Here is a 13,801-nt window from a genome sequence, read left to right on the forward strand (position 1 = left end):
GATGTCTGAGCCGAAACAGATGTGAGAATGCAGTCTGCTTGGACCAACGCTGTGGAGATACTGTCTCTAACCCACTGTCAAGGTGATACACCACAACCGACAACTTGATTCATGTAATCATTGCAAGCATGGTTGGAAATGGGAAGAAATTACTAGGGAAACCTATCAATCTCCCTCACTATTTTTACCCCCCGTACATACTGTTTGTGAGTGTAGACAATTTTTAATATAAGGTCCATACTTCCTTTTTAACGTCATTCCACATGTTTCATATCACATTCGGGTTTTTTTCCTCCCATCAAAACGATACTCTTATCAAACACACTATGCTACCCTTTTAATCTCATTTTTTTTCCTCGCAAAAAAACTACTTACTGGTGACCTTGCTATCATGCATATCTATTTTCTCTAGACAAAATTCTTAAATAAAATCATTGTCAGCATTTACCACCCTAAGTGGTAGCGTTAAGCCACTTTTGAGCCAACGAGTTTTTCGCTTCCATTGGGTACTTTCTATGTCTGCCATTGGGTACTTTCTATGTCTGCCATTGGGTACACTTTGTGTTTTCACTGACATTGGGTACACTTTGCGATTTGGCTCTTGTTGGGTACACTTTGCGCTTTGGCTCTTATTGGGTACACTTTGAGCTTTGGCTGTTATTGGGTACACTTTGAGCTTTGTCTGTTATTGGGTACACTTTGAGCTTTGTCTGTTATTGGGTACACTTTGCGCTTTGGCTGTTATTGGGTACACTTTGAGCTTTGGCTGTTATTGGGTACACTTTGAGCTTTGGCTGTTATTGGGTACACTTTGAGCTTTGGCTGTTATTGGGTACACTTTGAGCTTTGGCTGTTATTGGGTACACTTTGCGCTTTGGCTCTTATTGGGTACACTTTGAGCTTTGTCTGTTATTGGGTACACTTTGCGCTTTGGCTGTTATTGGGTACACTTTGAGCTTTGGCTGTTATTGGGTACACTTTGAGCTTTGTCTGTTATTGGGTACACTTTGCGCTTTGGCTGTTATTGGGTACACTTTGCGCTTTGGCTCTTATTGGGTACACTTTGAGCTTTGTCTGTTATTGGGTACACTTTGCGCTTTGGCTGTTATTGGGTACACTTTGCGCTTTGGCTGTTATTGGGTACACTTTGCGCTTTGGCTGTTATTGGGTACACTTTGCGTTTAAGCGTCGACGTCATCGCCACTGTCCGACATTTTTACGCCCAGCGACCGGGAGGAGCGGCACACAAAAGGTGATGATGGATCTTTAATTCTCCCTTTTTTAAATAAAATATATTAAACATTACAACACCTGACGCGTGCTATTAACGACAGCAGCAATACAATATTTGTTACATTGTGCGAGACCCTAACAGGGAAATCAAAAGCTACGATTTTATCCATACGCGGTGCTGTTGTTGTTGTTGCTGCTCCAATGCACACAGAACGGCTGCGATGTTAACGTTTAAAAAAAAATGTGTTAGTTAAATGTGTTGGCTACGTTTTAAATGAGAAGGCGTGGCGGTAATTCTTTGTCTTGAAAGGTTTTCGCGAGGATCTGCCTGCGCCGGCGAAGATGAACGCGGATTCAGAAGGTGACGTGGTACAGTTCGTACAGTACACGCAGTCTGTGTGTCTCTAGTGTGTCTCTTATCTATGTCTCTCGTGTCTCTGTCTCTCTAGTGTGTGTGTCTCTGTCCCGTGTGTGTCTCTCTCGTGTGTCTCTGTCGTGTCTTGGACGTCTCGCTGCATGGCCTCCTCTATAATGGCCGTGTCGCCTAAGCAGTGATTTTTGGTGCTGCTGCTGTAACGTTTCAGTTTTCAGTTTCGTCTATTAGGTAAAGTACTCTTAGGTTTTTCGGTAAAGTCACGTAGGTAAAAATGGAAATAAATAATAAAAATAATAGAAATGATAATAGAAATAAAATAATAATTCACGACGTTTCGGAGGCAACACAAGTCTCCGTCATCAGGTGGGACCGTCACAGCTAAATTTACTGTATCAAGAAATAGAAATAGGTTTTTACCCTTTCAACTGGTACAAAAACTGACACCTTTATACAAGGGATCATGTTTACAATAACCACAACACAAGCAGTCAAAATGCAAACAAAAAGAAACAACTCTGATAATGACAATGATATGCACTGTCCTTGAAGTTGATTGGTCCACACCCGAGACAGCTTTTCTTAGAGCCTAGTCTCCATTGGTGTTGGACCAGATGACGCCAAGTGAGGAAAAATCCAAGAGACAAGCCCTTATATACAAGTTAAGGGGGTATAACCCTGTGAGCCATTCGCCTCTTGACTCGGGTGCAACCGCAACAAACAAAAAACAAAACCATGAATGAAACGTTCTGACCCCATGTCCCTGACGGTGGCATCGGTGCACAAACAATAACAACGACGACAATGAACTCGACGCATTCGTCACGAACAGCTTCTGTGTTGTGGCCTTTCAATAGAAAATTAGTCCAGTAAAATAATCGGCGACGTTTCGGGCAACATTGCACTGTTTATGTGCGGCGATGAAGGGCCAATTGCCCGAAACGTCGCCTAGTATATGCTCTTGCTTAAGACTGCGTTATTTTTTAATGTAAAGGGGTTTCCCCCCCCCTTATCAGTGAGGCTTATCAGGGTTGATGGCAGTGGCCACCCAGATCATTACCGAGATTGTAATCGTCGGACCAAATACGACGTCACGACTTCCGCTCTACGGCGGACGTGACAAGATCCTCGAGTCCACGGGCGGCCCCTGCAGTGTCCTTCATTGCAAGGCCCACGGGCCACTGGCGGCCCCTGCAGCGTCCTTCATTGCAAGGCCCACGGGCCACTGGCGGCCCCTGCAGTGTCCTTCATTGCAAGGCCCACGGGCCACTGGCGGCCCCTGCAGCGTCCTTCATTGCAAGGCCCACGGGCCACTGGCGGCCCCTGCAGTGTCCTTCATTGCAAGGCCCACGGGCCACTGGCGGCCCCTGCAGCGTCCTTCATTGCAAGGCCCACGGCCCACTGACCGCCTCTGCAGTGTCCTTCATTGCAAGGCCCACGACCCACTGGCGGCCCCTGCAGTGTTCCTCATTGCAAGGCCCACGGGCCACTGACGGCCTCTGCAGTGTTCCTCATTGCAAGGCCCACGGCCCACTGACGGCCTCTGCAGTGTTCCTCATTGCAAGGCCCATGACCCACTGGCGGCCCCTGCAGTGTTCCTCATTGCAAGGCCCACGGGCCACTGGCGGCCTCTGCAGTGTCCTTCATTGCAAGGCCCACGGCCCATTGGCGGCCTCTGCAGTGTTCCTCATTGCAAGGCCCACGGGCCACTGGCGGCCCCTGCAGTGTTCCTCATTGCAAGGCCCATAGGCCACTGACGGCCTCTGCAGCGTCCTTCATTGCAAGGCCCACGGGCCACTGACGGCCCCTGCAGTGTTCCTCATTGCAAGGCCCACAGGCCACTGGCGGCCTCTGCAGCGTCCTTCATTGCAAGGCCCACGGCCCACTGGCGGCCCCTGGTGGGCTTTAGTGCTGCCCCTGACGTGCGGCCCGCCGACAATTCACAAAGAGTGTGAACACCACCTCATCATTATGCTGCTGTCAAACCCAACAATGGTTTCAAATGTTTGGCGGCCCTCACTGATGATGTCTTATCGGCGAAAGTGCCCCGCCTCGGCCCCACTTCTGAAAATGATTGAAGAACACTGCTCTAGTCCTTTGCAAGAGTACGCCATTGTGTGCTGGTATTCTGTTCCAAAGTTGCCAAATAAAAAAAATCACACTGCAAATTCCTCAATTGGGATTTACGCGTGGCAAAACTTCCCACCCTCCCTCCCGCGCCCCCCATTGGACATCGCTTTTGGCGTGTAAGAGCACTCTCGAGATGGGATGTACATTGCCCATCGCGTGTACAGCACTCGTGAGATGGGCTCTACATCGGCTATCACGTGTACAGCACTCTTGAGTCGCCCCGGCATAAAGAGCGCTCCATTAAAACCAAATAATGATGACAGTATGTATTGTAGTATGTATTGTATCGTCTGCCTTGTCTCCATCATTTAGACTCCAGCCTTTGTCTTATGCTGCGTCATTCACATTGTTAACTCCTAGCTCGTTTGCATCGTTTCGTTTGTGCTCGGTGATTTCGTCTGGTTTGTACATTCTAGTTGTGTCTTGTTCTGTTTTGTCTATGCTGTCTCAAACCTGTCAACCCCTTATCAGTGCCCCTACCTTGTTACAGACCAATTCAGACACCTTATGGGTCACCCCCGTGCCACTTATAAATCTCGACGTTCATCCTACAAAGTCCCATCACAAGGAAGAAACACAAATAGACAGACTTTTTTTTGTGTCCGTATTGATACAACTGTTCGCCGTACAGACCTGGAAACTCAATTTCCACGTACAAGAATCCAGGTAAACCGTAGTGTACTGTTTGCAATGTCTCTACAGTACTGTACTGTCTTATTCTGCCCGGTTCTGCCCATCGGCTTTAAATAATAAAATGAGTAGAAAATAATGGATGCTTACACACACCCGAGTCAATGCATTCATAGCTTAAGCTTAACAATCGAGCGCATTTAATGCATTTGAACATTCCAAAGATGTTTCAGAGCTCAAAGGGGCTTTGTGAATCTGTATTCATGTGGTCGCAATAACCACATGGATACAGTACAAAAAGCCTGATGCGAGTTGCAATTGCTGGCGAAACGTCGTACTCAGATTGTAAATGTTGTGGATTTACTCTCCAACACACCGGTGGGCTGTACTCGTAACGAATTGGCACGTTCTGTTTATGTGACAAACCTTAATAATTGGCTGTGTCGGGTGGTGGCGGGTTGAACGACACATTTATATTTACGTGATCCAACCCAAAAAAAAACTGTATTGTGGATAATATTGGTAGTGAAAGCCTATGTGTTAAAAAGTAAAAAAAACACAGTTACCCAGTTAGCCGCGCATATTGGAATCAAATGAGAAACAAAATGAGATGGAGTGGCATAATGGTGAGGTGCACTGTACTTGCAATCCAGAATTAGTCTCTTCCACTCTGTCTCCCAAGACGGCGGTTAAAACAATGTGGCAAGTTTCTAAAATCCACCCCACCACGGCCTGTCCCACCCATCCATGTGTGATGGGGAAAAGTGTGGGGATGCTCGTTTCTTCCAAAACGTCTCGTGGAACAAATACCCCTTCGAGCAGTGGTTCTTAGCTTTGACTGCAGCCTTGCACAACCTTTGCTTCTCAGATTTGAAGCTTTCTTGACTGCAAGGATTCATACTCTTGGGTTTTTTTCGGTAAAGTCAGGTAGGTAGAAAAATTAAAATAAATAATAAAAGTTCGTTCAAAATGTATGTTAAGAAATACATAGCCTACGTATTAAACTGAATAAATAAATGGGTTTGATGAAACAAAATAGTTGTACTTACGTGCCCGTGTTAATTGGTGTTTCGATGATTTACCTACTAAAAAAGTGGCCACGTCTCGCACCCCCAAAAAGGGCATCTCATACCCCGCTGGGTGCGTGCACCCCAGGTTAAGAGCCACTGCCTTAGAGGAACCCTCGGAGTTGACGCGAGAGGAGGCTTCTTCCGACAGCAGTGGCATGAGCAAGCAATTGCAGGGCTGTGCTTTTACCTTGTACCAGGTGTGGCAGTTGGTGCATTGATTTCTAAAATGCCACGAAAAATTATTCCTGTATCCTGCACCTCAGAACCGGTAAAATATTTTTGCAACGGTTTCTAGTTATCGTTCAACACCCCTGATCCTAACCCGAGTCCGAAAATAAACACGAGACACATACCTTAGATGAGTCGCAATGAACCAACCTTATGCCTTGCCCTAGCCCATCTGCAGCTGTAGCCCAAACATACTGGGTCTTATTTAAAGAGTGGCCTCCCATTGAGTGAAGGTTGACTGACTCTAGGCTTTGACAGAAGGCCTTGATTGCTTGGGTTGGAGAGTGAATGGAAGGGAGTAGAGTGAGTTGAGAGGTGGAGAGGTAGAATGGAGCATTGGCCATGCGGAGGGGGAGGGAGTAGAGTGAGATGAGAGGTAGGCAGGGGCAGGTCCATGAAGGATCTTGAAGACTTTGTTGTGTGATCTAGAATTGGTTTGGGAGCACTTGGACGAATCCGAGTTTTCAACGTGATGTGAGCTCATAGTGGGGAGATGCTGTATCCAAGGATGGGTAGGAGACCAGGTGGCTTCCTGTAACATGCCCTGGACATGGGTACACTTCCCAGACTCGCATTACAATGTTTTTACTATAATTTAGAAACTGCTGTGCGGTTTTAATTGCATTAAGTTGACATATCTGTTGCCTTGTAATGGGAAGTCTGTATCTCACTTTGCATCGTGGTGATGCTGCTGCTGCTGTGCAGGTGCAGACTATGAGAACCCAGAGGAGGTCGAGGAGAAAACTCGTCTCATCAACCAGGTTCTGGAGCTCCAGCACACGCTCGAAGGTGTGTGCACTGCGCTACAAACTTAGCCAGCTTCGGTTTATTCCCGCCCGTGGCTAACATTCAGTGGGGCACGTCTCCCCTCCATCCCCCCACTCGGTCAGCACTGATCATCATCATCCAACAGCCCTCCAAGACCAGTATAGTGTGGGGAGGCCTCCATCCAGCAGTGGATTTATCATCTATTCTATCCCTCTCTGTGCCTCCCTTGCCCTGCCTTTAAGTCACATGTTTTGTCCCTTTTCCCTTATTGCTGCCCTTCACTGGAACTAACTCCCCCTGCACATAATACAATCGTCACTAACGTGCTTTCGTTCCTCCCTAAAACCCCTATCTCTTCTCCCTTGTCCATCCCCACTACTGCTACTCCCTGCCCCCAGCCCCCAGCTACGACCAGGCCTACCGCAACCCCTTTCACTACCCCACTCTTACTTGTCCTGTAACCCCACACTTTATTTTAACCGCAGTCTTATGTACACTTTTAGAATTGTGGGTAAAGCGCCTCGTTTTGAGGCGCGATATACATCCATACAAGATAAGATAGTCGCTTGTCTCTTTTTGACCATAAACCAGTGATCCATTCCCACAACCAAAACGATTCGTTATTGCCATGGGAGATTCGCGTTTCTCATCGCCATCGCCGCCCCCCTCCCTCTCCGCCGCAGACCTCTCGTCGCGTGTGGATGCCGTGAAGGAGGAGAACCTGAAGCTGAAGTCCGAGAACCAGGTCCTGGGTCAGTACATCGAGAACCTCATGTCGGCGTCCAGCGTCTTCCAGACCACCGATTCGAAGAGCAAGCGCAAGTAGTTGGCGGACGACTCCCCTCCCGAGCCGCAACCTCGCGCTTTAGCCCCGCCGTCTTCGGGAGCCGATTGGGCTGAGCACGGAGCCCGTGCTGAGCCGTGGGGGGTAGCGGTGAAGGTGTACAAGCGATTCTAAGCCGGGGCGGTACAATATAGCCCGATTCAGGCTCGGTTAATTTGCGATCATGATGCAATTGGGGATCGATTCGTTAGGTGGGTTCTGGGTTCCTAAACTGACGCGATCAAAAATTGGGGGGGAGGGGGGAGACGCGACAAGTCGCGACGCTCGCTGCTGACGTGATTGAAATGTCAAAGCCAAATCGGCTGCTAAATTGTCCAATCTCTAAAAGCATGCTTTGGAGATTGGTATCTACATTTGTATCAAATTCAGACTAAATTGATGTAAAAATGTAAGGAATAACAGAACATTGCGTTAACATGGCGCCCGTCAGGCCCAAGGTGTCGCGCAATACTTAACAATCCAACTGCAAAGCATAGTAACTATCAAACAAGATGTATTACAGAATAAATACAAACATTACATCACTGATAAGTTAAATGTTAGTAAATTCATAATTTTGAATCCACGTAAGCCCGCTAACGTGCGATCAAACTGAAATTCAATTGCATTGTCGTTCGTATCACTCGGCCATGAATCGGGCTGGTGTGTGCCCAGGGTTAGCGCTTTACCTGTGCGTGCGTGCGTGCATGCGTGTGTGTGCGTGTGCGGGAGTTTGTTCAAAAGGAGTTGTTTTGAGCAGTGGGGTGAATGTCGCTTTGCGTGATCCGTGTAATCGACTGCTGTTCAGTGGTTTTTCTGCACCATGACAGGCCGAGCAAAGGCTTCAGGAAGTCCCAACAACTAAACACCCAAAGCCAGAATAGGACTTTGACAGTAATGTTTTTTTTTTACCTTATTTCACTTCGTAATAGCGACCTCCGTTTGCATGCAGCCTCCAATGGTGTACTTTCCCGTCGCCATGTTAGCAGCTGTTCAGCCTCGTTTTCTAAAACGCAACTCGTGCAGTATTAACGTCAGCGTGTGGCACAAAAGCGGTGTACATTTAAGTGAACGCGTCCCGACTCTAACCGTTGCATGCGCAATGTCGCCGTAGTAATTTATTGTCGTCTGTTGTATTTTTTTTTTATCAAGGTTATCATTGCCATCTGCATTGTTTGCGACTAATGTGTATAGCCAGACTTAGAAGCGTCTGTCTTTGAATGAATACTTTACCACCGTTTGTATCGAAGAGGACAATGAAATCGAAATGTCCATTTTGGCAGACCGTGGCTCTGCTTAAGAGCAGACAGGCACCATTGGTGAAAACATGATTGTTTTGTGTTGTTCAATCAATACATTCGTACTTAAGGATGTATGAATCGATACACTCGCCACCTTCATTAAGAACACCGCTTAATAAAAGGGAAGTCTACAACAGGTTAACAATTCTGGCATTGTCCATTCTTCAAACTAGGAATATGCCAGACACAAACACGCTATTGCTGTTATCAATCGTTGGTTGCAAGTTTTTAATTGGGCAAGGTTGTCCTGAAATAAAAGCCTCATCCACTATCTCATTGTGCAGAAAATAGGCTTTTGTCGAAAGTAGGTAAATTCGGTGGATTAAAAATAAGTTATTCAGGTGCATTCTGTGGGGAGATGATACAATAAAAATGTGGTTTGTAAAGTGTTCCAATGAAGCTGGAGTGGGTTATGTTTTTTTATCTCCAGAAGACCACTCCAATGTGAACGTGGTATAATTATCATTATGGTGCATTGTGGTTCTGAACATAACCATTGCACCAAACTGTAGTCTATCTTTATTTGTGTGTGTATTTGAACATGTACAGCCATATTGTAAATCCACTGCTGAGTGAAGACCTCCCCCACGTAGTGTGGGTTATATAACCATCTAGTTTACTGCAGATTGAAGGCGGAGAGCGTAGACGTGGGAGTGTTGTACAGTCAAATGGATTTCTCTGCACTGTCCTCTACTTTCCACAACGTAGTCCCGTTAACAACCCATTTTATGCACGATGATCATCCAGTACGACCCAAAAACACTCAACATATTTGTGAACACTGCCTTCAAAATATATAATCGGAGACGTTTTGGGCAGTGGCTCTTCTTAATAGCGCCACCCGGATCAACGTCCAGCGTCTGATGAGATCATCACATTCCAGGTGATCTGGTCATTGGATTTTTGTTTAGTTTTAATGAAGGTGGCGATTCGAGTTGTACTTTAAGTTACCAGGGTTGTGTTCGTTCGTGATGGTGGTGGTAAAGTATTTTCATTGTGAATGTGCGCTCACACCACTGCCTGCCAACACGGTCACTGAACTTGTTTTGATTGCCATCATTGTCCAGATGCTGTGGGTCACACTGTGCTGTTGCTTCAACTCTCAAACACTAATTTACAAGAAGCGAAAAGGAATAAAGATATTGGACACAAAGCGCATTTGTTTTCACTTATTTATTATTGGTTGTACGCTTCTTTTTACATAGTAGTTAAACAGAACAAAGCATAATCGTAGCCATTCCAAGAGACAACGGTGAGGCGGCTGGGTCATCGTGTTTAATAAATGGTCGAGATGTCCCCTTGTTTCAACACTGCTCAGTAACCCTTCCGCCCTCGAAAACGTGTTCTGTTGTCCAGCTGGCAAAAGAAACGGGAAAAAAAACCGTGAAAATATCACTTAAGACAGGCATTACAAAGACAAATAGCTGCTTTAGATTCGCACAGGCTGTGGAAATTGAACATGAGTCTGTAGATTCGTTCATCGGGAAAGTGACTTTAAAGTGACATTCAGGAAGTGCTTCTGTCGTGTGCTTGTGATTCAAGTCCAGCCTTGACTGCCGTACCAGGTCCAGGCAAGTGGGGGAGCATATGCTGAGACAGTGCGCAAGCAACATCTATTCTCACTCCTGGGCAAAGCCACACACTGCGCTATGAACTTGTTCGATTCCCAACCACGGCTACTATTAGTGGTGAGCAATTTCTCAACCGGTCCTGGGTTCCTCCCCCTTCTGCGCTAACCCTCCATTAATCAGCATGGCGAAGTATGGTAAAATAACCCCCGACGGGCGGCAAAGGGAATGCCTTCACCCGGCGGTGAATTAACAAAGGGGGCAATTTGTCATTAAAACTATGTTTCAATTGAAAAGCCATCGCACACATTTACCAGAGATCGCTTGCATTCGAAGAAGGACATCTGCAGGGCTCTACACATGGGTTCCAGGGTGCTGTCGGTCCGCAGGCACACCTTGGCGCTGTTCCCTGCCTGCACGCGCCGCGCAAAGCAGGCAATGAAGTGGATGAACGAGTGAGTTGAGCAGTTGGGCAAGTGGGTGAGTGATCAGGTGGATGAAATGGTAGTTGCTATATACCTGGTAAAATAAAATCATTTATTGTGGCTTAAAAGAGATGTGGGCCATATATAATTCACGTAGAGCGTTGTGGGATGCAATTGGCATTAATGACGCCCTCATTTTATTCATGATAAAAACGTATTAAGTGGGCAAGCGGGCGAGTGAGTGGATAAAAGGGCGGGTGGGTGAGAGAGTGAATGAGAATGAGCGGATGGGCGAGCGAGTTAATATTAGAGAGCGGATGGGTGGGCGAAGGAGCTGAGGAGCGAGTGAAAGAGTGGGTGGGCGAACGAGTGAATATGAGAGAGCGGGTGGGCGAGCGAGTGAATGAGAGAAAACGGGTGAGCAAATGTATGGGTGGGCGAGTGAGTGAGCGAATGAGAGAGAGCGAGCGAGTGAATGAGAGAGAGCGGATGAGCGAGTGAATATGGGAGAGCAGGTGGGCGAGCGAGTGAATGAGAGAGTGGGTGGGCGAGCGAGTGAATATGAGAGAGAGCGGATGGGCGAGCGAGTGAATGAGAGAGAACGGGTGGGCGAGCGAGCGGGTGGGCGAGCGAGCGGGTGGGCGAGCGATTGAATGAGTGAATGAGTGAGCGGGTGGGCGAGCGAGTGAAGGAGAGCAGGTGGGCGAGCGAGCGAATATGAGAGAGCGGGCGAGCGAGTGAATATGGGAGAGTGGGTGGGTGAGTGAATGAGAGAGAGAGCGTCGGATGGGCGAGGTTGTCACCTTGACGCAGTCGCTCTTCACGAGACACGAGCGTAGATCCTCGCGCAGTCCCGCGCACGGGCGTGAGTCCACCGGCTTGTCCTCGTAGTACGCTGGCATCGCTCCACCGGCCACGTGCGTCTCCCGCCCAAGCCTTCTCTATAATCGCCACTCTCCCATCAACATCACATCGTCGTCACTGCCACTCAACATCACTGCCGACATGATGTTCTTGATGAACGGATCCGGGATCTGGTTCTCGAACTTCATCATCTCTATACTCTTTGGTTCTTTCGGTAAAGTCACGTAGGTATAAAAAATCAAATAGATCACTACGTTTCGGGCGCAACACAAGCGTCCACCATCACGTGGGAAAGCATGTTGACGGACGCTTGTGTTGCGCCCAAAAGTCGTGATCTATTTTATTTTCTAACTACGTGATTTTACCGAAAGAACTAAAGAGTATGGATTCCTGCAGTCACGAAAGCTTCAAATCAACATCATCATCTCGTTTGCACACCCATGTTGTTAATACAATTTCCGTGGGGGTTATTTGCCCGTACTGTTCTCCAACACGCCGGTCAGGGAAGGGTGGGGGGGCATAGAAGTACAGTCCAATTGGTTTCGCTGCCCTGCCCTCTACCGCCAAATATCTAGCCCCTGCGGGCTCCTCAACATCTCGTCACCGCCATCGTCAACTCAACAACACGGAAGCCTCCAGCGACGCTTTTTCGCGAGCCTACAACATGAACGAGTTGCAGGCTGATAATTGTTTTTTACCCTTTTATCTGGCAACAAAACTGACACCTTTTTTTACAAGGAGTCATGTTTGCATTGACCACAATACCTGCAGTCGGAATGCAAACAAAAAACACAACTCTGATAATGTATGCACTGTCCTTGAAATTGATTGGTCCACACCCGAAACAGCTTTCCTTTGAGCCTAGTCTCACTCTGGTGTTGGACCAGATGACGCCAAAAGGCGCACAACTCAAAGACAATGCACCATCAGAGTATGAGAGCTCGGGGTAAAGCATTTACACCATTGGAACCTCCTTTGCCAGTAGCAAAATATGATAATTGTTTTTTTACCCTTTTATCTGGCAACAAAACGGTGTAATCGTCTTGGTTCTTTCGGTAAAGTCACGTAGAAGGGAGATAAAATAATAAAAATAAAACATAATAAAATAATACAAATTCCTTTGTTGATATGCAAATTCCTTTGTCAAGGCGCTCTTCCCCCCCTAACCCAGCTTAAATAGACGCTGCCAAGCTTGGTGGTGTTCATTCAGCCACTGTCTTTCCGACAGACCTGTTCTTCACCTGAGGACGGCTGCTTGCGTTGTGGCCGAAACGTCGTGAGAATTGTATTATTTTTATTATTTTATTATCTCCCTTCTACGTGACTTTACCGAAAGAACCAAGAAGATGAATCCCTGCAGTTACGAAAGCTTTAAATCGAAAACGGTGTCAGTTTTGTTTCCAGATAAAAGGTAAAAAACCCAATGATCACATTTTGCTACTGGCAAAGGAGGTCCCAATGGAGTTGCAGGCTGTTGTGACATTGCATCGCGACTTTAGCTGCGACCTCGCGAAGCACGTGGCGGAGCGGTGGCGCAGCGGTTAGCGAACCGCGATGCGAATTTCAATTTCAAATGGGTGGGTGGCTCAGAAGCGATAGTCCGACGAGCCGGTGGTCCTGGGGGCCTCACGTCCTCGCCAGCTTTCACTCATTGGCACGGTGAATTACGCGGTGGTGAAGAAGTACGTGGTGGTGGTGGTGGTGGTGATGATGTATTCGCAGTGGAATAACAAACGAAAGGGGTAACAGCAGTGCAATGTATTATTAAGTGCAATGTATGTTTAACACGTTGGGGCTTTCGCGACCGATGTCATCCATAATAGAGGCTTTTTGGGGGGGGGGGGGGTTAGGATCACATCAATGTGTGTCGTTAAACCCGCTAGACTGTAAATGTTGTGGGATTTGCTCTCCAACACACCACCGCTGTTGCTGTACTAACTCACGAATTGGCCACGTTCTGTTTACGTGACAAACCTTACTGAGCGGCCGTGTCGGGTGGTGGCGGGTTTTGACGACGCGTTTATATATTTACGCGATCTAACGCACGCAAAAATAACCCCTTAGATGTACAGTATGAGTGTAATGTTATTGGTCGTGCATTGCGATGATAATTAGGCCTCGAACTCACCCGAGCCGCGTCTCGTCTTGTGCGGGCGGGTTAACACTGAGACAACGCACGATCACCAGCTAATTGGTGTGTTACTACTACAACTACTACACACAAATCAAAGTTGTGCGTTTAATGTTTAAAATCGCCTTGCGTGTTGCTGTCTGCGTGACCGTGAGCGGGGCACACGCGAGTTTGAGCTTGGAGTCCGTAACGATTCGATTCCTTCGTTGTTGATTCTCAATTCTGGAATCGATTCTGTGCAAACACTCGCGATGAAA

The 13,801-nt window shown here is 47.3% G+C and overlaps 2 protein-coding genes across 3 annotated transcripts; one reads left to right on the forward strand and one right to left on the reverse strand.

Annotated features, from left to right (window-relative positions):
• The first annotated feature begins 1,164 nt into the window (after positions 1-1,164).
• Positions 1,165-9,686, forward strand: SCOC (short coiled-coil protein). Its single transcript, XM_078864933.1, has 4 exons — positions 1,165-1,252; positions 1,544-1,594; positions 6,370-6,453; positions 7,116-9,686. The coding sequence occupies exons 2-4, from the start codon at positions 1,576-1,578 to the stop codon at positions 7,256-7,258; spliced, it is 246 nt and encodes an 81-aa protein (XP_078721059.1). The 5' UTR covers positions 1,165-1,252; positions 1,544-1,575; the 3' UTR covers positions 7,259-9,686.
• A 34-nt stretch (positions 9,687-9,720) lies between these two features.
• On the reverse strand, positions 9,721-13,747 carry COA5 (cytochrome c oxidase assembly factor 5). Of its 2 annotated transcripts, none has more exons than XM_078864935.1 (4): positions 13,542-13,747; positions 11,353-11,490; positions 10,439-10,537; positions 9,721-9,912 (listed from the first exon to the last, which is right to left on the reverse strand). In XM_078864935.1, the coding sequence occupies exons 2-4, from the start codon at positions 11,449-11,451 to the stop codon at positions 9,871-9,873; spliced, it is 240 nt and encodes a 79-aa protein (XP_078721061.1). In that variant the 5' UTR covers positions 11,452-11,490; positions 13,542-13,747; the 3' UTR covers positions 9,721-9,870. The 2 variants fall into 2 exon arrangements, with proteins under 2 accessions (XP_078721061.1, XP_078721060.1); XM_078864934.1 differs by having other exon boundaries at positions 11,353-11,502.
• Between the last annotated feature and the right edge of the window lie 54 nt (positions 13,748-13,801).

Source organism: Lampetra fluviatilis, chromosome 19 (genome assembly GCF_964198595.1).
Source record: "Lampetra fluviatilis chromosome 19, kcLamFluv1.1, whole genome shotgun sequence".
Taxonomy (NCBI): Eukaryota; Metazoa; Chordata; class Hyperoartia; order Petromyzontiformes; family Petromyzontidae; genus Lampetra; species Lampetra fluviatilis.